Below are 24,601 nucleotides of genomic sequence, written 5' to 3' on the forward strand. Positions count from 1 at the left end.
CAGGCGCAACTTCGACGCTCCCACGGTACTGTCGCAAAGCCCCCAACACGTCCAGCTCCCCGTCACCCTCCGTCGCACTCCTCTCACCCCCGATCACGAGACACAACCCACCGGCACCGATTGACGCGCGACAAAATGCTCACCACCGGACGCGGCAGCATTGCCCAGATACACTACACGGGCGAGGAAGCTGCGGGTGAGATCAACAAGCTTCTCAGCGCAGTCGTGAGTAATACCCCACCTGACCGCGACCACGTGCTAACTCATGCTGTAGGTAGAGAACGAAGACGACTTTGAGAGATGGGAAGCGCTCGTCACTCGCGCTTCTGACCTCGAGGGCGGCGTCACCCGCAACTCCAGCCCATCCGCCATCGAACTGGTGCGCAACGTGTACGACTGTTTCCTGACCAAGTTCCCGCTCTTCTTCGGATACTGGAAGAAGTATGCCGACCTCGAGTTCTCCATTGGCGGCACCGAGACGGCCGAGATGGTCTACGAGCGCGGCGTCTCGTGCATCACACCCTCGGTCGACCTGTGGGCCAACTACTGCACCTTCAAGATGGACACATCGCACGACAACGACATCATCCGAGAGTAAGTCTTGCCTTTCCTCCCCTTCCCTCCTCCCGATTCGCAGGCTCAATCTCGCCGTAGCCAGCGGCAAGTCTGGCGCAGCCTGGCGTTGCGCCTGCACACCTGACGCAGTTTCGTTGCATGCCGTTTGATGCACCCTCTTACTGCCCCGTTACAATATGCCCCACGAAAGAGCGAGATCGTTTGCTAGAGTTCTGAAGTCGATGGCATTGCCGTCCTCTGATGGCACGAGAGGTTACTTTGCAAGATCACCCCCTCCTATCCCTCCCCATACTTACTTTCAACATGCTGACCTAATAGTCTGTTCGAGCGCGGTGCTCATTTCGTTGGTCTTGACTTCCAGAGCCACCCGTTCTGGGACAAATACATCGAGTTCGAAGAGCGCATCGGCGAGCCAACCAATGTCACCAAAATTTACAGCCGTGTTCTACACCTGCCCATCTACCAATTCGCCCGATACTTCGAGAAGTTCTCCGTCCTGCTTAACAGCCGACCAGTCGATGAGCTAGTCGACCCCGATACCCTCGAGGAGATGAACAAGGCGATCCAGCTGGAGAACCAAGGACAACCAGAGAAGCCGGCGCTTGAGATCGAGCGGCAACTGCGCAACAAGATCCACGAGCATTACTACACCGCATATGGCAAGACACAGCAGGAGGTGACCAACCGCTGGACTTTTGAGCAAACCATCAAGCGGGCTTACTTCCACGTCACAGAGCTCGAAGATGCCGAGCTTGAGAACTGGCGCAAGTATCTAGAGTACGAGGAGAAGCAGGGTAACTTTGAGCGCACTTCTTTCCTGTACGAGCGCTGCCTCGTTGCTTGCGCACTCTACGACGAGTTCTGGCTGCGTTACGCCCGCTGGATGTTTTCACAGGGCAAAGACTATGCAGAGAACACAAGGATAATCTACATGAGGGCTAGCTGCATATTCGTACCAATCTCGGCTCCTGAAGTACGCCTGAACTGGGCGCGATTCGAGGAGAAGCTCGGCCGTACTTCTGTCGCACGCGATATCTACTTGGCCATTCTCGACGAAGCCCCCGAAAACACCGAGACTCTCATTGCTCTAGCCGGAGTAGAGCGACGCCACGAAGGCAACGATGCTGCCGTCCGCCTCCTAGAAGAGCACATCGGTCGCTCAAATAACCACATCGGTGGCATACTAGCTGCTGAGCAGGCACGCATACTCTGGCAATGCAAGGGCAGCGTCGATGAGGCACGTCAAGTGTTCAAGGACAAGCACGAGCGCTTCCTGGACTCGCGCGAGTTCTGGGTCAAATATCTTGAATTCGAGATCGCACAACCCTCACCCGATCAGGAAGAGGGCCATACCCGCATAAAGGCAGTGCACGAGCTGATGCGCACAAAGGGACGCTTCTCCGCAGACGTCTCCAAGGAACTCTCCCACTACTACATGGCTTATTTGATGGATCGTGGTGGCAAGGACGCAGCCGAGGAGTACATGCAGCTGGATAAGGATGTCAATGGGTATGTATCATCTGCTAAGAGCGACCCCTCCCAACTCCCATCCCAGAAGAAACGTAAAGGACAGCCTCACAATGCAGCAAACAAACGTCAGCGCAAGTAGTTGTGCTTTAGGTCTCCCCAGCACAGCGAAACTGCGATGCGCGCTGCTGGTCGAACCATGACTCTCTAGTGTCTATCATACCCCTTCTTGAACTTTTTAGTATTTACCATTTCCTGCACCTGCACGATCACTAGAAAACGTAATACACCACGATTCTCGTCCTCTCATTATGCTTGCTGACATTGCGTGTTCGATACAGTGCAAAGCAGATCGAAGACGCCGCTACTGCTCCTCCTGTGCCTCAAAAGCCTGGTCACCGAAGCCGCTTCTAGGAGTGCGATAGTAACTTGGTATGCGCCTCTTCGAAGCCCTTTCTCCGTTGCTTGACTGACGGTACTGCCCAGACGAGGTGTGACCATCCCCATTCACCCGAGCTTTCCATATTCGAATCCTGCGCCCCAAGTAATGTATGGTCAGCTTTCCGTACGTTGCGTCGAGGCAAACGGCCTTGATGCGATTGCGTTATCCGAACCAGCCACCCTTCTGATGGGTAGGCTCCAAGCCATGGGTAGACCCGCGCTGTCTGTCTCATTCTCAGGTAAACCATCCTGCCCACTTTCCTCTAATTCTGTTGTCTACACTGTAAAATTCCTGGCGTTGTTTCTTCGTTCCATGCGATATCGATGTTATGAGAGGACGTACTCGTAAGAGACCTTGTGTTAGCTTGGGTAACGTCTGGTCGGTAGCCGCTCGTATCGAGCTGATGTATTTGTACAAAATATTACAAAAGATAAAGTGAAGACTATCACCACATCATGCACAGTGAACGTCCAAGTGGAGGAGTTTCATCAGTACTTGAGGTTATTCATGACGCATAGGTGCCGTACAGCCATAACACCACCCGCACTCACAGAGCCCGTCTACACGACAAACCCACCACTATTCTTCTGCCTGGGCTCACCCGCCGCCTCAAAAGTGCCATTCGTCAAGCGCCTCAAACCCTGCGCGGTACTCGACCCCGGCGCAACCCACGTAACATTACTGCCCAACCCCTTCAAGAAAGCCGTCGTCCCATTATCAAACCCATACTCAAAGCTGACCTGCGCCGGCACCAACTGATCGTGAATCCGCGGTTCAGCGAGCGCCTCCGCCGTCGTCATCTCCCCATCGAGGATATGAAGCAGATTCTGGATCGTGGCCGTGATGATGCGACTTCCTCCCGCCGCGCCAATAGCGACGTAGAACGCACTAGCGATGGACGAGGAGTTGAGGTGCTCGACGATGACGGGCGAGATGGAGGATAGAGGGCGTTTTCCGGGACGGATGAAGTTGGCTGGCGAGGGGATGTATCCGAACGCGTTGGTTGTGTTCGGGATACTGAAATCGTTCATTTCGTTGTTCATGATGACACCAGTTTCAGGAACCACGAGCTTGCTTCCAAAAAGCAGGTTCACCGTCGTCGTCAGTGTAACGGCCATGCCGCTCTTGTCTGCGGTAACAATGTGGCTCGTTCCGGGTGTCTCGAGGGATTCCAGACCAGCGGGGTCGTAGTACGACACGTCGAACGTTTTGGTGTCGGAGATCTTGGATCGGATTTCTTTGGCTGTGGCTTCGGATAGCATTTGCTCTTGGTATGTGTCTATGCCTGAGAGGAAGAGGGGGTCGCCTAGTTCGGCGCGCATGCCGTAGGCAAATCGCATGCTTTCGTCTAGGCGGTGCGTGGTTAGGTTGATGTTTGAAGGGTCGCCGACGTGGGAGTAGCCTTCCATGATTTTCAGTGTCGCGAGGGCGACTTCGCCGCCTGAGGGCGCGCTGCAGGCTGTGAGCTTGTAGTCCCGGTAGGTTATCGTGGAGGGCTTGCGGATGGCGACGGTGTAGTTGGAGAGGTCGGCCAGCGTCATGGTTCCGTTGGCTGCTTGCAGAGCACGGATTGTGGCTTCTGCTATGGGTCCGTTGTAGAATGCGTCGGGACCGTCCTGGGCGATGGTTTCGAGCGTGTCGGCATAGCGCTTCCGCGTGATGGTCTCGTTGAGCTGGAGGAGACGTCCTTTGGGCGCGAAATCGAGAGCAAACTCCAGGTCATCGACTAGGAAGTTAGATGAGGAAGTAGCGGAGACCATGTATTTGACTAGATCTTCGTTGACTCTCCAGCCATTCCTGGCAACCTTGACAGCTGGGGTGAGGACAGTGGACCATGGCAGGACTCCGTAGTTCTCGTGAAGATGTTGAAGACCACGGAGTTCACCAGGGACACCGGATGCGAGACCGCCGTTGATACTGGCGTCTTCGTTGTTCTTGTACATGTCTTCAAATGCAGCGGCTGGGGCTGTTTCGCGGAAGTCAATGAACTCATACGTGCCGTTTGGTGCGCGGACGAGCATGAATCCTCCTCCACCGATGCCTGTAGTTGTTAAAATACAATTCAGTCAAGATGTTAGGAAGATACTCACCTGAATGGTACATGCCGACCACACCTACACACGCCACAGTACCTACCATGGCATCGGCAGCATTTCCACCCAACTTCAGCAACTCAATACCAATGTGGCTGCAAATATCACTCTCCGAAGCAACAGCGCCCAACTGGCCGTCCTCCAGTATGGGCGGCGCAGGGTAATCCGAGGACCATGACTCCCCGCTCTTGACCGGAGTACCCAAGACACTCTGCAGCGTCAACAGGCCGGTGAAGCACTTGACCAGCGAACCGCGTGCCATATTCGCAGCAGCACAGTATTGACGAAAAGAGGAAGGAAGAACAAGCTCACCAAGCCAACGCGCCGCATTCCAAGTGCTCATCGTGCAGATTATATACTAGCCGAAGTCGGCTTGGTGGATCCCGCGTTTGCGCCCTGCCTTCCTCGCCCTGGTGATAGCCACGGCAATAACTGGTAACGGTACGCGGCTGGGACGGATTAGGAAGCTGCAAACGCACGAGGCTGGGATTGCGTGCGAAGCTGTCGCAATGCACCATTGCGGGCCGAGCGTGGACATGTTCAGGTAATCATATACTTGTGGTTTTGCGTAGTTTGGCCTATCGACGTTACTTGAGATAACGAAGCCGGGCCGTTGTTGGTCGGAGATAGGCGGGGGTGATAACGGTGTCGCGTGCTGGGGTGTTTGTATGAGCAAAGAGAAATGCTGGGGATGGATGCATCGTCGTATGTCTGGTCATAACCTGAGAACATTACGGCTCAAGCAGCTGTTAAGCTTCGTTGACAGCATGTCGTTCTGTCAAGCTTCAGGGCTGGATCTCGACCTAGCCAGTGCGTCTGCGAGGCGACCATGATCATGATAGTAGCTGCCGTTGGACTAAATAGTTCAAAACTGTAAGTTGGAAACTAAGGTTAAGTTTTAGAGCTGTATTCCTGGATAATGTAGCAGCCAAGCATGCGGACGAATGCCAGAAAACGTGACACCGTGATGTAATCTGAAGCGGTGCGCGTCGCCTGCCTGACGCGTCTCTAGCTTTCTCCACACGTACACCCGCCATCCGTCGCGACCCCACGAATCACCCAATGGCGCCAAAAAGTACCCAATCGTCGTCGCAGCCCAAGTCGTCGCAAAAGGGCACACAGCAGACCATCTCCAGTTTCTTCGCGAAGAAACCGTCGCAAACGCCCAAACCCGCAGCCAAACCAGCACCCAAGGCGCCTTCTCCGCCCGTAGCCAATGACGCACCCCAAGAGGAAGACGACGACGAGGATGACCTTCCAGTCTCGCAGTCAATTCCTGTGCGCAAGCGCGCCATAGACGAAGACGACGGAGCTCACGACTCCGGTCGCTCCTCCCCCTCAAAGCGCGTCAGATTCGAAAAAGGTGACTCGCCCCGACAGACGTCTGCACCAAAGCCCGCGAGAGCCGCCGACAGGACGTCCAAGTTTCTATTCTCCTCGTCACCTGCTCCACGGGAAGAGCACCCTGAAGAAGACGTGGATGCCGCAGCTTCGCAGAAGCAGAAGGAGAGGCTACACGAGAAGTTTGTCAAGAAGCTCGGTCGACCAGACAGCTTTGCTGAGCTGAGGAGGCGCAACAAGATCATATCTGAGGACAACTCCAACGCCAATGGCGAGGAAGGCGAGGGCGACGAGGAGGAAGAGGACGAGCCACCCCAGAAGCCCAAGGGAAAGAAGGGCGCTGCGACGAAGAAGGCACATAAGCTGACACCGATGGAAATACAATACCTGGACATAAAGCGAAAGCATCTGGATACCGTCATCGTTATGGAGGTTGGGTACAAGTACAAGTTCTTTGGCGAGGATGCAAGAACGGCATCGAAAGAACTGGGCATCGTCTGCATACCGGGTAGGAACTCCAGGCTGAAATTAATGTGACACGTAGCTGACTTGGGGTACCAATATTTAGGAAAATTCAGATACGACGAGCACCCTTCCGAAGCCCACCTCGACCGATTCGCGTCCGCCAGCTTCCCCACGCATCGACTGCAAGTCCACGTCAAACGTCTTGTACAAGCAAACCACAAAGTCGGAGTGGTGAGGCAACTGGAGACAGCCGCGCTCAAAGCCGCCGGTACCAACAGGAACGCTCCATTCGTGAGGAAGCTCACCAATCTCTACACCAAAGGCACATACGTGGACGATGTTGAGGGTTTGGAGGCGCCTACCGAAGGCTCAGGCACAAGCGTACAGTCGACCGGATATCTGCTTTGCATCACCGAGAGCAATGCAAAAGGCTGGGGTACAGACGAGAAAGTGCAAGTTGGGCTGGTAGCCGTCCAGCCTGCGACTGGCGACATTATCTACGATGACTTCGAAGATGGTTTCATGCGTAGCGAGATCGAGACGCGACTGCTTCACATCGCGCCGGCAGAGTTTCTCGTAGTCGGCGACCTGTCCAAGGCTACAGACAAGCTGATCCAGCATCTGTCAGCAAGTAAGACCAACGTGTTCGGAGACAGATCGCGGGTGGAGAGGGTAGAAAAGCCTAAAACAATGGCAGCACAAGCCTACAGCCACATCTCGAATTTCTACGCGGGCAAGATGAAGTCCAGCCAGGAAGCAGACTCAGAAAAGCAGGGCGCTATTCTGGACAAGGTACATCAGTTGTCGGAGCATGTAACCATCTGCCTCTCAGCAATGATCACGTATCTCAGCGAGTACGGCCTGGAACACGTCTTCGATCTCACAAAGTACTTCCAGCCTTTCAGTGCCAGGTCTTACATGCTCTTGAACGGAAACACACTCTCTAGTTTGGAAATCTACCAGAACCAAACGGACTACACTTCGAAGGGCAGCTTGTTCTGGACCATGAACAGAACAAAGACCCGTTTTGGGCAACGGTTGCTGAGAAAGTGGGTTGGCCGACCCCTCATAGACAAGGAGAGATTAGAAGAGCGCATAGCAGCGGTGGAAGAGCTCAAAGAGGGCGAGAACACGATCCCTGTCGATAAGCTCAAGTTCGTGCTCGGAAAGATCAGGACAGATCTCGAAAAGGTGCTCATCCGCATCTACTACAAGAAGTGTACTAGGCCAGAACTGTTGGCAGCTTTGCAAAGTCTGCAGGAGATTTCGAGCCAATACTTGTCGGCGAAGACACCCGAAAAGAGTGGTTTCTCCTCGTCATTACTGAGCGAAGCTGTTTCGAATGTTCCGAAGATCTACGATGACTTGAACAGCTTCCTGGAGAGGATCAACGCCAAAGCCGCAAAAGAGGACGACAAGTACTCGTTCTTCCGTGAAGAACATGAGGCCGAAGATATCAACGATCTGAAATTGAGCATTGCCTCTGTTGAAGACGATCTCAACACGCACCGAAAAGATGCAGCTGCCAAGCTGGGGAAGAGCAAAGTAGACTTCGTCACTGTAGCTGGCATTGAGTACTTGATCGAGGTCAAGAGGAAGGCACCCGAAGAGAAGAAAGTACCTGCCTCGTGGCAGCAGATCTCAGCTACCAAGACTACACTGCGTTTCCACACGCCAGAAGTCAAGCGCATGCTACAAGAGCGAGATCAGTACAAGGAGTCGCTGGCGGCGGCATGCGACAAAGCTTACATGGGCTTGCTAGAGGAGATCTCGTCCAAGTATCAACAATTGCGGGACTGTGTAGCTTCTCTAGCCACACTCGACGCCCTCCTCTCCCTGGCTACCTTGGCAAACCAGCCAGGTTACGTCAAGCCGACCTTCACAGACAACATCGAGCTCAACATCACCGGTGGTCGGCATCCTATGGTCGAGCAACTGCTCCTCGAAAACTACGTCCCCAACGACCTCACCCTTTCACACGATTCTACCCGTGCCCTACTGATCACAGGCCCCAACATGGGCGGAAAATCCTCTTATGTGCGATCCGCAGCTCTAATCGCCATCATGGGGCAGATAGGCTCCTACGTCCCCGCGACCGAAGCGCGACTAGGCATGCTAGATGCGGTCTTCACTCGCATGGGCGCTTTCGACAACATGCTCAAAGGCGAATCAACTTTCATGGTCGAGCTCAACGAAACCTCCGACATCCTCAAATCCGCAACACCCCGTTCCCTCATCATTCTCGATGAACTGGGTCGCGGTACCTCAACTTTTGACGGTGTCGCCATCGCAGAAGCAGTGCTCGACTATGTTATCCGCGACTTACAGTCACTCACGCTGTTCATCACGCATTACCAGCATCTGGCCAAACTGTCAGGCCGCTTCCCCAACGGTGAGCTGAAGAACGTCCACATGCGCTTTGAAGAGCAGAATGGCGGGAAGGAAGTGGTATTCTTGTATGAAGCTACGGAGGGTATCAGCCACCGGTCTTACGGGCTGAACGTTGCGCGGTTGGCGAGGGTACCGGAGAAGGTCATTGATGTGGCGGAGGTGAAGAGTGCGGAGCTTGAGGAAAGCATGGGGGCTTGTAAACTGGGGAACTTGTAAGTCGTACCCAAGGCGGAAGGTGCTGAGAATGAGTGCTAACGTTAAGTAGGTCGCGCATGATGAAGGGTTTGCTGACTGAGGGATCGGAAGCAAGTCTTGATCGACTTGTTGAGGGTATCGAGCAGCTGTAAGATATGGACGTGTTGTATTATATGGAGATGCGACGAGCCATCGTTCCTCGGAAAATGTGGAAGCATCAGGCGTTTGATGACGGTGCATACGGGTAGTAGGTTTGCGTGTATCAACAACGCATCGCTGCGTCGCCAGTTGAGGTCTTGCCGAAATGTTTAAATCGCGCAAACGAATCACATCACCGTTGATAAGATCATGTCACTTTCTTGCTTGTGGTGTATTGTCATTGTTTCATTTCATGACTATCATGTCCACATCGTTGTGATCGTAGTCAATGGCCAGCGGATCTCCTGTCCTCCTGGCTCATGGTATACCCACCATCACGCCTTATCCCAGCTCAGCAGCTTAACCGAGACGAGTCTCCTTATCCTTGATGGGCATATCGGAGCCAGTGGTAGACTTGTACTGGCCACGGATGAAGTCGCTGATCTGTTCGTCCTTGGCTTGCTCGACGGCGGACTCGTTGTCCTGAGCACCCTGGCCCATGAACTTCTCTTGGACGAAGTCGACACCTAATATAAACAGTTAGCACATGTCTACCCGTTATAGCACGGCATGGTAGACGTGGGTAGGGGTGGAGGACGACATACCCTTGTCGAGGTAGTCCTCGTTCTTCTCGCTCTCCTTGCCGCCGCCAGCAGCGGAGTTGAGCTTGTCACCGATGCCACCGAGGAAGCCACCGGAGCCGGAGGACTTCTGCTCAGAGCCCTGGCCTTGGACGACCTGCTCGTTGACGGACTGGCCTTGGTTGTTACCGCCGCCGGCGAGCTTGTTGACGAAATCCATGATGTTTGTTTGTTTGTTGTAATTGAAGGTAGGTAAGGTAAGTAAAGAGTCAAAGCAGTAAAGGTGAGAGTAGTCGTGTGAGGTTGTGATGAGTGATAAGCCGAGTGCACTGGAGGAGAGAGAGCTATTTAAGCAGCTGATAGCAAGACAGGGATGGTTGATCTTGGAAACGGGAGCACCGATGGGTCAATGGGGTCAATCAAGATCTAGTCCCTGGTGACAGAAGCCTTGGTATTGGAGCTAAGCGCTTTTGATAGGTGCGTGTCGCAGCGTGCAAGGAGGCTACGGGCGACGTACCTGATGCGATGCTGGTTCTTGGTCGGCACTGCCCCGCCCAAATGCGCGCCGACGTCATCAGACACCCCGCCATCGCGGAACCTGAAACTAGTCCCTTTGCGAGGCCAAGCTCCGCTATCGCGTCTTGCACGTGCGAGCAACCTTGCGAGTAACCTTGCGACTGTGACCTTGGAAATTTGAATTGCTTCTTTGAGGGGTTTCAGCTGGATCGACGCGTCTGTGCTGTTGTCGTCATCGCCATGATACCTATCACTATTATCACCGGCTTCTTGGGCTCGGGAAAAACAAGTACGTAGTAATTTTCTGCCGCTTTCTCTTCAGCAACTAGTAGCACAGTACCAGCACGTCGCATTGCGCGTGTATAAGCTGTCAAGAACGTGTAAATCACATCGAGAAGAGTTATAACCTTGCTAACAACCTCGCAGCGCTCATCCTAAACCTAATCCCCCAACTACCCAAAACCTACAAACTCGCGCTCTTGAAGAACGAATATGGCGACATCAAAGTCGACACAGCGCTTGCCTCCTCAGCCGCTATATCAGGCGTGCAAGAACTGCTCAACGGATGCATATGCTGCAACCTCGTCGGGCAGCTCTCTGACGCCCTCGAAACGCTCGCCAACGACGTGAACCCCGACCGCATCGTGATCGAGACCTCCGGCTCTGCCTTCCCCGCAACCCTCGCCATGGAAGTAAACCGGCTGAGCAGGGAGACGGGCAAATACGTTCTAGACGGCGTCATGAGCGTGATTGACGTAGAGAACTGGAAGGGCTACGAAGACACAAGCTACACGGCGAAAATGCAGGCACGCTACACCGATCTCATTGTTCTTAACAAGCACGAGCTTGTTAGCGAGAGGAGGTTAGAAGATGTTGAGGATGCAGTGCTAGCTCTAGAGGTGGAACCGCAAATACCCAGGACGAAGAGCAGAAAAGGGTGGGTGGATAAGGATATTGTGTTTGGACTGGATGCGAGGCTGGCAGGTGTTACGGAGGACAACGGAAGCAAACATGCGCATGAACACGACCATGACCATTCCAGCGAAGTCGAGGTCCTGACAGTCACACTGAAGAGCCAAGATGGAAACAGTAGTGTCGACACCGCTAAACTCGCCAAACTCCTCGAAGACCCAACAAAAGACGAGGTTTACCGGATAAAAGGCATTCTGTACTCTTCGACGCCACCGAAATCATCGGACGCTGATGCAGACGCGCATCAGAAGGTACCGGAGGGCCGGGCAAGATATATTTTGAATTGGTCGTTCGGTCGCTGGACGTTTACAGCTGTTCCGTTACCAGCTGGCGGGAGCTCTAGTGAAGAAGAGCCGGTTCTGAGGTTGACGGTTATTACGGCGAGGTATGAGTCAACCAAGTGGAAGAAGCAGATTGAGTCGTGTGGGTTGATTGCGTTGGAGGGTGGTGCGGAGGGTTCGTTGACGGTTGAGAAGATAGCATAGGTGGAGGGTGCATGTTTGATATACCCAGCTCAGTCATTAGATGCATAGAGTAGACTACACACAACATTCCTGATGCCTTTTTTGCATACTCAGCGTTCACATGTATTCCTTCCCGCCGGGGGCGATAGTCGCATGCGCGATTGATGACTAGTGTGGTGGGGCGCTGATGCCAAACGTCGCCGACTCTTGTCTCATGCCACTTCTTTACCGAAGACACGACACCCACAGCACACATCACGACGCTTTGAACGATACATAACTGCTACACATGCTTTTTAGTTTTAATTTGGGCTACTTTATCGCCTTTGTCTGCTTTCATGAGCTGCCTTCTGCTTCTGCCTGAGCTTCAAACCTCAGGCGTAGGCTTCTTTCGCACGTTTGAGGACGGCTCCGAATGCCTTTACCCCTTTGTCATCAACGTACTGCACGATAAGCGACTAGCTGGCTAGTTGCTAGTGAGATGTTTCCTTTTCACGGCCTTGTTCTTTTGAGACTTTGACGGTGATCCCGAGAGCGCCTTGTGCAGCTCTTTTGCTGTCTTGAGATGTTCGAGGAAGTCCGCATGGTTTTGGACGAGACCAAGAAATTCATCAAGCTGACTCTGTCCCCAGAACTTCTGCTCATGCATAATAGCCGCTCCCACGATGAGCTGCTGCAGCACGCCTCCCTGATCTTTGCAGATCTTGTCCGCACCGTACATCCAGTCCACAAAGCCTTTCATCGATGCCGGTCCGAAACGACCCCGAGAGATCAGCTGCTCGGTAAGCTTGGTGTAGGCCGCATCGATCAGATCCTGGTACTTTAGGAACTCGCCAAACTTGATCACCTCCAGGTGGAACTCCACCGACTTCATGTTCTGAGTGAAGTCCTTGTACAGCGTATCAGGCTTGTTCTCCGCATGGGCGATGTTAGATACTTCGGTGTCGATGTGTCGCTGGTATGTTCCGAGGTAGAGGCAATTGACGAACCGGTCCACGACGATGGGGGAGAAAGCAGGAAAAGGTATCTCGCACGGTCGCTGTGGTGTCTGAATTTCCAATGTAAGTATACTATTACATGACATCACCTCGACTCAGGTGTACGCACGCCTTGGAAGAGACACTTCAGCATCCAGTCTGCAGCTGGACCACCCAGCGCCCACGCTGAATGTATCGGGAACAAGATGCCGTTCGAATTAAGGAGGATGTCGCAACCAAGCTTGGAGCCGAGGACGCTCCTGGCGTGCCTAACAGGTTAGCGCTAGATCTCGTGTATTGCGGGGTGGACATACTCCATGCGTACAGAATCCGCTGTCGGTGGTTTCAGGTGCTCATTCTTGTCGGCGATCTGAAGTACGTTCTTGAGCAACATCCAGCTTGGAGCTGAGGGCATCGGCGCTGTACCAGATGACATTGCGTCTCTGGCCTAATAACGTATTTCAGTGTTACCGGAATTTTCGTGTCAAAGAGATGCAAAGAAAGAAGGAGCAAACGGTCATAGTGGGGTCAGGCGGTCGAGCGCTGAGTACTGTGCCAAGAGGTTCGGCTAGCAGTGAGAGTGAATCGTATACGCTCACCTCGCACTAGCTGCATAGGCGGGCGAGAAAGAAAACAAAAAAATAAGAAGCCACAGGCAGGGTCGAACTCACGGCAGCAAAAAAACGAGACCCGCAATCGCGATGTAGTAAAGGTAACACACCATTTTCAAGCAATCAGAACCAACCCTATGATTCTTGTTATAGACACGGTCCTGAGCACCCGCTCTGCCAAGCAGACTTGACGAACCTTGACTACCCTACGATGGGGACTGAGAGTCTCGATGACAAGTTTTGCAATTCCATCATATGTAACCAGATAATGGAGGTGATGGCTACGCGGTGGGGTGGAGACGCTTCTCCTTCACGTATGACGTATCGGGTTACGCGCTCTCACTCTTTCACTTTTTCGCGTCTCCTCACATCAATCTCGTTATCTCTTGGCAGTTTCGTTTGCGCTGCTATCTTTCCCACAACACGTACGAATTTCGTCCTCTGAGTTTCTCTCACAATACTCCAACAAGCATTTCGCGATATTTACGTAGACCGGCGAAATGGCGTCTCATAGTACCGATCACGATACCTCTGACGTGGACGAAGAATTCGGACCAGTTGAGTCGGCGCCAGCCCACATGCCCGTTGAAGAGGTATTCTGTCGGTTACTTGGTCATCCAGCGGCCACCAGGAGGCAGATGAAGAAGAACTTCTATCCCAAATCGACCAACAGGTACATCCCTCTCAAGGCAGGCTCAATATGATAGAATGCTTACTGGTGACAGCGGTACACCCGAGCAGTGGCGTAGCAGACGCGGAGTGGACGTCGTCCTCACTGACTCCAAAGGCGCAGAATGGGGCGTACACAAATCGGTCATCTGCACTGGCTCGGCGCCTATGGGCGACTATCTATACAAGCCCGACGTAAGTATACTATCCGATGAACATTCTCATCGGAAAGCTACTGATATAATCACTAGAGCAGCAACTTTGTGTACACAGAAGACGGGAAGATCAAGCTCCTAGTCGCGGGATTTGAGTCATTCGCCATCGACGCTTTTGTCCAATCCGACTACTTCGGGCGATACGTACTCAGCAACGCCATAGCGCTCAGTCGAGCGCGGAAAGTCCCTGAGACAGGACTCACGATGAACACCGACGAAATCGCCCCCGGTCTCCAACTCCTTCATCACCTAGAAGTCCTTCGGCTCGGTGATCGTCTTCAGCATGCAGTAGCAACGGAGGCATTTGGGTACATTCAGCTGCTCTTGGGCCGCAAGACGATTGGGCTGGCAGACTGGTTGAAGTTCATGCAAGAGGTATTTCATGGGCAGAATCCGATAAGAGATACTACACTGGGCCAGCAAGTACGCATGATTGTGGCAGCATATGCTGCATACCATGACAGCATCTGGTTGGGACACGAAGAGTACCGTCAGCTCTTCCGAGGTACGCACAACGTCTTCGCAGGACTGTGCACTGAGATGCGCAACAATCAAGCTGGACTCGCCATTGGCGCTTGCTACGTCACCGCCTCTCAGCACATGGGACGTATGGCAATTGCATCGCTCCCTAGCGAAATCTCTCTGGACTTCGCCATCTCGGCACATGCTCATAGTACAGCTGCACTACCGGGCAACCCACGCATCGAGAATGCTGCACCGCCACCTGCACAGCCACCCGTACAGCCATCTACTCAGGGTCGGGACGACACGCTGATATTGCCTCATATCCAGAGCATGCTGGACGAACAGAAGGGCGCCAAAGACAGACACGCAAGATAGGCTTTGACGGATACCTTGGGATCTCGGAGGAGCTAGCTACAGTCTAGTATGGGTCTGCCGACTACGGTCCTGGTTCTCAAGAGCGTCGGTACCAGCTCGTAGACGTTTGCCGTATGCGAGGTATCTGGGATGATGGCATTGAAGGGTACAAAAGACGATGTATTCCCATACCCTGTTGACAAGTCGACATTCGATAGCCTGCTTCCAGTGGAGGACCTACTGGCATAGGCATGCAGAGTACATCTGGGTATTGATAAGTGTAAGTAGCTGCGAAGTCCAGGATGAAAAAGCCCATGTGAACCATACCTAACGAACCATTTTGAAAGTCATCTCATCTCACTGTTATATCCTCATACCACGTCCGATGTCTCATGCGATAGGTAATGTAGGGTAAGACATATTGCATTATATATACAGTCATTACATGCCCAATCGTTGGACTTTTCCCAAGCTCCAAGGGTGATGATAAGCTTCCAAACCCCTCTTCCAATCATTAACTACATAAATATCCATCTCCTAGTAAACCATGATGTCGATCTACAACATACCAAGAGCGAGTCCAAGAGCACCGATACCCATGGCGGCGCCGGCAGTCTTCATAGCAGCAGGGTTGCTAGTCTCGGCAGGGACAGTGTTGGTGTTGGTATCTGTCTCGGTGGTGGTGGCAACGAGGCCGTCGCTACCGGTGGTGACAATGACGGCGACGGAAGTGGTCTGGATGACGGAGGTGACAGAGACGGTGTTGGTGTCAGTGACAGTGTTGGTGTCGACGGCTGTTGTTTGGACTGCGCCAGCGCCTCCTCCGACTACGGTGGTGGTCTGGTATGCGCAGTCGGTGAGGAGACGGTACTGGTCGCTGCCGTCGTCGTTGTCGTTGCCGTTGTACTGCCTGACGCAGGCCTCGCACTGTGGGATCAACTGGTTTGCGTTGTTGGCTGTGCAGATGCACTGGAGGACGGCGGATGAGTCGTCGTCTATTGCTTTGTTAGATTCTTGTTGTTCGTTGTTAAGTGCGGAACCTACTGCTGTCGTTCTTGCAACCGTTGGTGATGGAACCGACTTGTGCGCAGACATCAGTGCACTCCGCGGGGATGTTGTCGAAGTCGAAGTCAGTGTCCTGAGCAGCAGCGAAGGCCGCAAGAGCGGAGATGATGGTGAGCTTTGAGAAGAGCATATTGATTGATTGAGTGATCGAAGTTCGACTTGTTGAGAGTGAGTGTAGTGGGTTTGAATTGAGTGGAGATGATGAGAAGGCTGATTGTTGTGATGATGGGCTTTCAACATGTCGAGCATGGCGACTCTTATACCAAATGTGCTCCTGCTTCCATCGCCCATCGGACAGTCTCCGCCCTGGCTTCTGCAGAGGAATCAGGTACCATGGCATTACCAGAGCCGTCGTACCCGAGTTCGCTCATGCACTTGATGAGATGGCATGCACCATCGACCTCTGGCATTGGCTTTGCTGTTTGCTAGACGTTGTGATAGCGCCCCGATGGAAAGGGCCGAATGCGAAGTGACATCACACTTATCATTTGCATGTCGTTCTGGTCGAACCTGGAGGCCAGGCACAGTGTGTCTGGATGCCGCCAAGCGATTGAAGCATACGAAGGTTTCGCGGAGCCACGCGATGGACATGGAGACAGCGCAGGCCGACGTCATTGGTGCTTGGCACGGCGAATGTGGATCCACCCGAGCAACCGAGCGATCACGGCCGATCATCCGGAAAGCTTGTCGTTTGCTCCAGAACGCGCCGACTTTGCGGAGGAAAAACTGGAGAACGTAGGCTTAGGCCGCATGAAACGTTGTTAGTCCGGCTGTACGGCAAACATCGTCAGTCGGCGGCGAACTTCTCTCTGGTAGCTGTTACCCCTGTATGACGCAATCATGCAAATACTTATGCTTTTGAAGTCAGTATGTCATGGCTTGTACCAAGCTTCAAATCACGTAGTGTGTCTGAACCTCGCTGTCAAATGGCTTGTTCAGGAACGCAGAGCCTCCCAACATTGAATCTGGTATCTCATTGACGTCGAAGCATCAATGCGTAGCCTAGCATTAGAATTAGAATTTGTTGATAGTGCTTCAACGGAGAGACCGGAGTGGCCATCGAATTGTTTGGCTGTCAATGCATGGAGCATCCTGAAGTAGGATCTGCCTGGTATCATCTTGGTAAAGCTACGCAGGCCAAGAATGGCTGAACCCACTCGTGATAGGCTGTCGACTAGCATCTTGCCGAGAAAGCGTCTTGTACAACAAGCGTGATACATGGTCCGTTGCTTGAAGCTTGAGGGCAACGGATCGTGTCGGCTCGAACGGAAGACTGAGCAGTCTATCAGTGAGTATGATACCTAAGTTTTGTTTATGAGTTTCATCAACAACAGTTAGTGTAACATCGGCAAATTTGCCTATACGATACTGCTGTTGACTGCCATAAGTGGCTGTCACTACGTTGTTTCCTCAGAGGCGAAGTTCCCACTGCGCATAGCTTTACAGCGTCGTCTTGGCAACCCGCGCTACCACAGTTTCTAAGCAGTCATTAGCTGCATACGCTAGGGGCGTGGCAGGAACATACCGTTATTCTAACTGGCATGACCGGCGACATGGCAAACCAGTAGGGCGGCTCTATAATAGTCACTGCGGGTAGAACATAGCGCGAGGTTGGACAATGCCGTCAGAGCCGTGTGTAGGTTCGCTGTTGCCGTTGCCGCCTCCAATAGCGTAGAGATGGAAAGTCGAGGCTCTGGGCCCGTTGCTGTGCTGATCTCAGCAGCCTTCGCCACGTACGAGATAGTCGCCAGCTGCTAAACAACGAACAGTGGGCGCTGCCTATGAGCTTGCATTCGTCCATTTGGAATATGTTCCAGTAACCGAGAAGAGTGCGCATGCGATACAATGTCGAGATACCCAGGTAATTTGGATTGACAGCAAGCCGTTTCTCAAAGTACCGGTCGGGAACGTAGGCTAAGCGTTTTCGTAGAAATGAAGAGGAAAGGATGTGTCGGCGACTACGTGCACTGAACATAATTGCGAAACCTGACCAGAACTGGGCACATGGATGCCATCGATACAGTTTATAGGGAGGCGTTAATCTGTGCTTGTTGGCTCGCGCTCGAATTTGAAGTCTTTTCGCGAGGGACTTTGGGTGTGTACGTTGGTGGGTTGGTAAGTCGATAACGGTGGTTTGCCAGGGTTCGTCGAGGCTTTAATGTGTCTCCACTCACCATGGAAGATACTACCTCTTCTCTGTCTTCCGCGCTCGAGCCCGAGGGGTCTTTTCGCGAGGGAATTTTGGTTGTGTACATTTGGGGGGGAAGAGAAGATACTACCTCTTGCATATGGTTACTTGTAATTCGAACTCTACCTGTGCGCATTAGCGTCATTCCGATCAAATAGCTGCACGAATGCGTTGCTTACGTGTATTACACTCGACTGCTCGGTCTCTGTTGCACCTCTCCTCCAAAAGGGAGCAGGTCCACCTGCGCATCGACATGGACTGGATCTTTGGAAATTTCGTACAACAATACAGCGCGGGTAAGCGCTCATGCCTCGTGATGACGGTCGTTGACTTCGCGGGAAGTTGCTGAGACGTGGCTATCGTGGTAGGTGGTTGTGGATGTTGCTTGAGGTTCAGGTGAGTGCAACAGCGTCCAGGTGGTCTGATCTCGAACGGGAATAGCAGATCAGCACTGTCGTTATCCCCGGCCGCTCCTTCTTGCTTAGTCTGTAGGGGTAACTACATCTGCTCACTCATCACAGGCCCAAGCACGTCTCTCAACTGATCATCTTTCATTTACAGTGGCAGTAAAATGATGAAAGAATGTGTTGTATCTACCACCCTTCCGTCACGTACCAGTACTCCCACACAAGCCCAAATGCTCCACACTAATCGTCACACATTTGTGTATCATACCCGGGTATCATTGCCACTCAAAGACTGCACATACTACTACTAGGACACATTCCGAACAGACACGGTGAGAGAAATGCCTGTCTTTTTTCTAACTCATACCAACATGATCCTCAAAAGGACAGATGTAATGTAAAACCTTACAACAGCACGTACCCTCTACCTAGCCTGCACGGCCGGAAAGTAGCGGGGTCCGGAGTACCCGTAGAACTGGACGCTCTCAATGTCGATGTTGCCATCGTGTTTCGGGCTCCAGAACTTGAGTAGGACGTGTCTTCCCGAACTGGAGAATGCGTTAGTAAACCGATGGCTCCCTAGGGTGATCAGACCAAACTTACATTGCAGGGTGGAATTTGATCGTGATCTTATTCTTGTTCTTCGCAATGAAGAAGCGCGCATGTGGGGGTATGAGTGGCTCGTCATGGGTTCGTTCGGAAGGTTCAATGCGGCTGGGCGCAGCTACACGAGACGCTCGGATGGGCTCAAGATAGCGCTCTCTCCGCTCCCGCCATTCGCTGTATGTGCTGTAGTCCAGAGCCGGGGCGCGACGCAGCGGACCCAGGCGGGGAATGACTTCATCGTCATCGTCGTCGCTGTCTGGACGCCAACGGCTTTCTCTTCGAAGGCGGTCGGCCATGATGGCAGCACTGGGTACTTCTTCGTTGGAGTCCGAGTCTTCATCCTCGCTGGCAGCAGTAGTAACTGTAAAAGGCGGTGGGGTAGGTGCGGAAATGCCAGCGGGACCGCTGTACGAGTCATCCGCTGCGTGATCACAATTGTCACCCTCTGCTTCGTCTTCGTGTTCTACCATCTGGCGCATTATCCGCCGACGTTCAGAGTCGGAGCGCAAAGACGATATCCAGTTCGCAGATTCGGCATTCAGCCTTTCACTGCGGAGACGAAGATTCTCGATGCGCTCCTCCATGTCCTCGCGAGGGCCCTGATTTGAGTATTGCCACACCGAAGGATCTTCAAGAGCCTCTCGCAACGACATGTGTTCGTTGGCCTCGTTTGGAGAACTGGGTGTGGGAGACATCAGCGGCGATGGAGTGTCATAGCGGAGGTTGTAGGCTGAGGTGCCGGACAGGAGTTCATCTGCAGACATGGATACAAATACAAGACCTTCTTGAACGCTGGTGTCAGGTTAGCAATGATCAAAGACGAAGCGGAGACACATACGGAGCCGTAAACCCACGGTCCGGTGCTCGAATGACGATCTTCTCCAAGGCGAAGGGGGCTTCTCCGATGTGTTTCAAGAGAAGATTGCACTGGGAGCTCTCGCTGCAGTATACACTTTTGTCGTTCCTCAAGACATTCTGAACCCTGTATAGCCCAGGTGGATTGTCTCTGCGATGCTCACCGCCGTCACAGCTTATGATCTCCATGCGCAGACGCCCAGGCACTACCTGACCCCTGTGGCCGTATTTAAAGCACATGTACTCGGTAGCAGCGCTACTGTCATGTTCCAACTTCCTCCGCTTGTGTCTGCGCTCGCTGTTGAGTTGCACGATGGGGCTACGAGAGCGGGTCTGTGTATTCGAGATGGTAAAGGGATTGCTTGTCGGTAGGTCACTCAGTGAGTCAAGAACATCGTTGGTGGCGTCCATGTCGGCCAGGCGCTGTTCCCTCGTGCGGGCCTGAGAGCGGCGGAGGTAGCTTTCGCTCGGTACGGCGCGAGGTCGGTTGGGGTTTGCAGTGGGCGGCCTTCGGGCCAGATTGTCCGCAGCGTCGCTGTCACGTGGGGGACCAAATAGGCGGTGCAGCGGGCCTCTTCTGGTTGACGTGCGAGTGCGCACGCGGCGGGCAGGGTCTCTGGGGGATGACGTCGCATCGTAAGCGGCGGGCGTGGGCTCGGCTAGGGAGCGCAGCGCATTTCTGGACGCGCTGGTAGAGGCAGAGCGAGAGACAGTCGGCGGCGAGGTCGAGGCATGGGGAAAGTCAAAGCTGCCCGTCGTGAAGGCCAGTGGGAAGGGCGCAGGCGGTGGGGACGGAGAGGAGGGTGGTCTGGGCATTGGTGACGTCGGCGCTCGCTCCCATTGAGGAGACGAGGTATGGCGAGTAGTTAGGCTCACACGCAGAGGAGAGACTAGTAGTTTACGGTGGGAGGGTAGGAGACGGCACTTGTCGAGGCTGAGGCGACGAACAAGCAACGCATCTTCTAGTCGGTCCCGTGTGGTTGGCACGCGGGGTGCGCACAGGCCACCGCAGAGCCGCACAGGCAGGCTACGAGGGTGCGAGGTAATGCCGTCACCGCTAGCTGCCTTTACTCGGCCATCTGCAAGACGCCCGTCCAGCTTGAATTAGCCCATACGCAGCCAGCGTCTTGCTCCGGTCCACCGACTATCTGACTGCCCTGCGTGATTGCGCAGTCAACATCTCGCATACGCGTCTCTTTACATCCATATACATACCCGCGCGACGACAAACACCATGGCTGATCTCACCGAGCCGTCCCCGGTACCTCCGCCGGTGACCAATGGCGCGTTGCCTGCTGCATTGCCTGCCGAGGACGCAGCTGGCGAGACAGTCGCCGCCATCGCTGAGGCCGACAAGATATCCGCAGGTAAGCGCGACGCAATGGCAGTCGCAGCAGTGCTAACTCCCGCGCTCAGATGAAATCGCCCTCTACGACCGCCAAATCCGCCTATGGGGCGTCGCGGCGCAAGAGAAGATCCGCACCGCCAACATCCTGCTCGTCTCCATCAAAGCCCTCGCCAACGAGGTCGCCAAGAACCTCGTCCTCGCCGGCATAGGCTCCATCACCCTCGCAGACCACGAAGTCGTGACCGAGGATGATCTGGGCGCGCAATTCTTGATCAGCGACGCCGATGTAGGCAAGAACCGCGCAGAGGCAGCATTGCCCCAGGTGCAGAAGCTCAACCCGCGCGTCACCGTCAAGACCCTCACCACCGACATCCGCAACGAGCAAGATCCCAACTTCTACGCCGCCTACGACATCATCATATGCACCGACATGGACTTCCTCTCCACCTCCGCCCTCAACGCCGGTGCGCGCATAGCACGGAAACCCTTCTACGCGGGCGCATCACACGGCATGTACGGCTACATCTTCGCCGACCTGGTCGAGCACAACTTCGTTATCGAGCGCGAGAAGAGCAATCGCGACACGCAGGTCGGTGCTGAGAGCACAACGAGGAGCATCAAGAGCGTCCAGGTCAAGAAGGAGAACGGAAAGGTGGTCGAGCTGGTCAACAAGCAGGAGCTCTACAGCCCGTTGATGCTGGTCAAGGACAGTCCACTCCCTGCGGATATTGCAAACAACGCCAGGAGGCTGAAGAGAGTCCATCCCCTGCTCACCTGTGTACGCGCATTGTGGGAGTACCAGCGCATGGGCCACGGCATCTACCCTTCGCATACACCAACAGATCTTCAGACCTACACCACCATTGCGAACCTCAAGCACCAGGAGCTGCTTCTTCCTGCCGAGTCTCTTAAAGCCGAAGTCCTCCGCAGCTTCCTTCAGAATTTGGGTAGCGAACTGGCACCCGTCACGGCTTTCCTGGGTGGTCAGCTGGCTCAAGATGTCATCAACGTGCTCGGACAACGTGAACAGCCCATCCAGAACCTTATGCTATTCGACGGCGAGGACAGTTCAGGACCTGTCTATGCGCTGCATCCTATCTTCCCTGGAACACCCTTACCCATCATGTCGAGCATGCCTGTCAACGCGCCGATTACGATAGTCTGAACTTTGGAAACGGAGATATGAAGCACGATTTACCAGATATTGCATTGCGCGATTGGATAGCAGCGGTATAGGACACGGAAGAAAAGTAGCGTGGAAGCATGTGGAGGGCAAAGCACTTGATTGAAAGATACCCAAATGAAATCGCTCAGTTGCCAGCGAAAAGCAATAAGATCTAATACTCTCATCACCCACCAACACCCCATCTTACCATTGACCCATCTACTGCGTCTTCTTCTCATCCTCAACATCCCCCTTCCCAATGTTCCTAAACAGCATCCAGCATAACCCAACAAACGCGAACAAAACCACACCAACCGTCCCTCCCTCAACCCACCCAGCCATCCTCGTATCAAGCACCGGCACATTGATCCACTCCACCAACTCACCCGAGTCGGTCTGATTCCAAGCCTTAGGCTCCACATGCATGAACCTAGTCTTGGGTCCAAACAAGCCCTCATATCCCAAATGCATGCGATCAAACGGATTGGTAGTATGCTGTGCGCCCGAATCCGCACGACAAGCCCAGAACACAACAGGCCAAGGGACAGGCAGTCTAGCATGAGACGCCGCCTGAGCAGGCATATACCGCAGATGCAACGGGATGCTGACATTCCAGTCCCCCTCCGGCACCTCACGATGCGTCGGCAAGTCCTCCCACACGCTCTCCTCACCATCCCCCAGACTGACCTTGGGATATTCAATCTTCTCCGGTTTAGGTGTGGCGAGTTCAAAGAGCGCCGCGGAGCCCCAAGCCGGCACAACCCAGTCTGGGGCTTCGAGATCGGTAGCGCCGGCTAGACTGCGGAGGCGCTTTAGGTTCTTGTCTGCGAGAAACAAGGCGTCGGAGAATTGGTACTTGTCGATGAAGAGGTAGGAGGGGAGGGTTAGGTGGGTGTGTAGTTTGCAGGAGCGGTCTGGCGGGGTGAGGTGGTGTGCTGGGAAGGTTAGGGTGAGGGTTGGGTGGAGGCCGGTTGGTTGGTTGAAGGAGGTGCTGTAGGTTAGAGGGTGGAGTTTGGGTTGTGCCGTTGGGTTCTTGGAAGCTTGGAGGAGAGGGTAGTGCCGGGTTGAGGTTTGGAAGCGCGTGGGTTCTGTGTGGTATTAGTATTTGGACGTTCTATCGTGCTAGAGATGGCAAAACAGGAGGAGTATACGTACTTGGTTTATCGTCTTGTCCGAGCACTGTCAAGAAGCCTCCAAACTGCACATCTTCGGGATCTGCATTGCCCTCCAGGCTCAAAACTCCAATTTCTACTGTCGCTTCTTCACTTGGCAGCCTGATTGTCTCAGTCCACCCTTTTTTGGCGGATCCTGCATTGGACGATTCGGCTGTCAGAACAACGCTTCTCGAGATAGTATCGTAGTCCACATCGACATAATCTGACAGAGCAAAGCCATCGATAGCATCCAAACAATAGCTTTTTCCATCTTTTTTGCAAAACTTCTGCTGGAAGAAACTCCTAACTCTGTCGATGTCATCCAAGTAGCTGTAGTACTGCGAGGTGGCCGACATTGAGAAGCGTTCTGAGAGGACTGGCATCTTTGTGGAGCTGGATGATGTCGACGAACACTTCAGGTCCGAAGATATGAGGGAGTGGAGGCTCGAGCATAGTGCGTCGTCAGGCGTATCTGATAGAGGCGTGAAGAAGACATGCAGACCAGGTGAGACACGTGATGTGAATGGCGGAGTAGATGCGTAAGGCCTTGGAGATGTCCAACGTAGATGTAGCTCGTGCCATTGTTGGAATACTTTACTTATCTACATGCCGTTAGTATGAGTTCGCTCTTTTGGTGGACTTGAGAATGGCAGCAGTACATACTTCTTCAGGTAGCTCATTCAGGCCGAGCGTGATACGGTGTTCCTTCGCAGCATGGACATTATCCAAAGCAAAGTATGGACCAGATTTGTCTTCGCCGACTTCAAGTTGGTCAGGAGTAAACTCCTCTGGGTTCGTCACCACGTAAGTTATTCGCTGTTTCATGATTGTTGTGATGGAGGTTTCGTTCGAGGTCTGACCACGCGTGATGCTCGCGATGG

At 53.6% G+C, this 24,601-nt stretch overlaps 11 protein-coding genes across 11 annotated transcripts; 5 read left to right on the plus strand and 6 right to left on the minus strand.

The window, feature by feature from the left end:
• Positions 1-135: 135 nt before the first annotated feature.
• On the plus strand, positions 136-2,185 carry J4E85_005530 (uncharacterized protein; the record flags this gene model as incomplete). Its single annotated transcript, XM_051469775.1, has 3 exons — positions 136-225; positions 275-594; positions 895-2,185. 3 exons carry the CDS (start codon positions 136-138, stop codon positions 2,183-2,185), a joined length of 1,701 nt encoding a protein of 566 aa, XP_051326606.1.
• An 860-nt stretch (positions 2,186-3,045) lies between these two features.
• Positions 3,046-4,840, minus strand: J4E85_005531 (uncharacterized protein; the record flags this gene model as incomplete). Its single annotated transcript, XM_051469776.1, has 2 exons — positions 3,046-4,526; positions 4,576-4,840. The coding sequence occupies 2 exons, from the start codon at positions 4,838-4,840 to the stop codon at positions 3,046-3,048; spliced, it is 1,746 nt and encodes a 581-aa protein (XP_051326607.1).
• An 800-nt stretch (positions 4,841-5,640) lies between these two features.
• On the plus strand, positions 5,641-9,122 carry MSH3 (Mismatch repair protein msh3; the record flags this gene model as incomplete). Its single annotated transcript, XM_051469777.1, has 3 exons — positions 5,641-6,427; positions 6,488-8,987; positions 9,041-9,122. The coding sequence occupies 3 exons, from the start codon at positions 5,641-5,643 to the stop codon at positions 9,120-9,122; spliced, it is 3,369 nt and encodes a 1,122-aa protein (XP_051326608.1).
• Positions 9,123-9,468: 346 nt separating this feature from the next.
• On the minus strand, positions 9,469-9,909 carry J4E85_005533 (uncharacterized protein; the record flags this gene model as incomplete). Its single annotated transcript, XM_051469778.1, has 2 exons — positions 9,469-9,635; positions 9,714-9,909. The coding sequence occupies 2 exons, from the start codon at positions 9,907-9,909 to the stop codon at positions 9,469-9,471; spliced, it is 363 nt and encodes a 120-aa protein (XP_051326609.1).
• A 536-nt stretch (positions 9,910-10,445) lies between these two features.
• Positions 10,446-11,662, plus strand: J4E85_005534 (uncharacterized protein; the record flags this gene model as incomplete). The annotated part of the gene is made up of 2 exons (XM_051469779.1): positions 10,446-10,494; positions 10,632-11,662. The coding sequence occupies 2 exons, from the start codon at positions 10,446-10,448 to the stop codon at positions 11,660-11,662; spliced, it is 1,080 nt and encodes a 359-aa protein (XP_051326610.1).
• Positions 11,663-12,107: 445 nt separating this feature from the next.
• On the minus strand, positions 12,108-13,054 carry J4E85_005535 (uncharacterized protein; the record flags this gene model as incomplete). The annotated part of the gene is made up of 3 exons (XM_051469780.1): positions 12,108-12,689; positions 12,749-12,887; positions 12,933-13,054. The coding sequence occupies 3 exons, from the start codon at positions 13,052-13,054 to the stop codon at positions 12,108-12,110; spliced, it is 843 nt and encodes a 280-aa protein (XP_051326611.1).
• A 675-nt stretch (positions 13,055-13,729) lies between these two features.
• J4E85_005536 (uncharacterized protein) lies at positions 13,730-14,953 on the plus strand (the record flags this gene model as incomplete). Its single annotated transcript, XM_051469781.1, has 3 exons — positions 13,730-13,902; positions 13,955-14,093; positions 14,150-14,953. 3 exons carry the CDS (start codon positions 13,730-13,732, stop codon positions 14,951-14,953), a joined length of 1,116 nt encoding a protein of 371 aa, XP_051326612.1.
• Positions 14,954-15,490: 537 nt separating this feature from the next.
• Positions 15,491-16,127, minus strand: J4E85_005537 (uncharacterized protein; the record flags this gene model as incomplete). The annotated part of the gene is made up of 2 exons (XM_051469782.1): positions 15,491-15,927; positions 15,977-16,127. The coding sequence occupies 2 exons, from the start codon at positions 16,125-16,127 to the stop codon at positions 15,491-15,493; spliced, it is 588 nt and encodes a 195-aa protein (XP_051326613.1).
• A 2,889-nt stretch (positions 16,128-19,016) lies between these two features.
• Positions 19,017-20,869, minus strand: J4E85_005538 (uncharacterized protein; the record flags this gene model as incomplete). Its single annotated transcript, XM_051469783.1, has 3 exons — positions 19,017-19,140; positions 19,196-19,990; positions 20,037-20,869. 3 exons carry the CDS (start codon positions 20,867-20,869, stop codon positions 19,017-19,019), a joined length of 1,752 nt encoding a protein of 583 aa, XP_051326614.1.
• A 418-nt stretch (positions 20,870-21,287) lies between these two features.
• J4E85_005539 (uncharacterized protein) lies at positions 21,288-22,566 on the plus strand (the record flags this gene model as incomplete). The annotated part of the gene is made up of 2 exons (XM_051469784.1): positions 21,288-21,420; positions 21,470-22,566. 2 exons carry the CDS (start codon positions 21,288-21,290, stop codon positions 22,564-22,566), a joined length of 1,230 nt encoding a protein of 409 aa, XP_051326615.1.
• A 219-nt stretch (positions 22,567-22,785) lies between these two features.
• Positions 22,786-24,545, minus strand: J4E85_005540 (uncharacterized protein; the record flags this gene model as incomplete). Its single annotated transcript, XM_051469785.1, has 3 exons — positions 22,786-23,654; positions 23,722-24,322; positions 24,384-24,545. 3 exons carry the CDS (start codon positions 24,543-24,545, stop codon positions 22,786-22,788), a joined length of 1,632 nt encoding a protein of 543 aa, XP_051326616.1.
• Between the last annotated feature and the right edge of the window lie 56 nt (positions 24,546-24,601).

This window comes from Alternaria conjuncta, assembly GCF_024043145.1.
Source record: "Alternaria conjuncta strain BMP 0040 chromosome Unknown scaffold_7, whole genome shotgun sequence".
NCBI classification, from domain to species: domain Eukaryota; kingdom Fungi; phylum Ascomycota; class Dothideomycetes; order Pleosporales; family Pleosporaceae; genus Alternaria; species Alternaria conjuncta.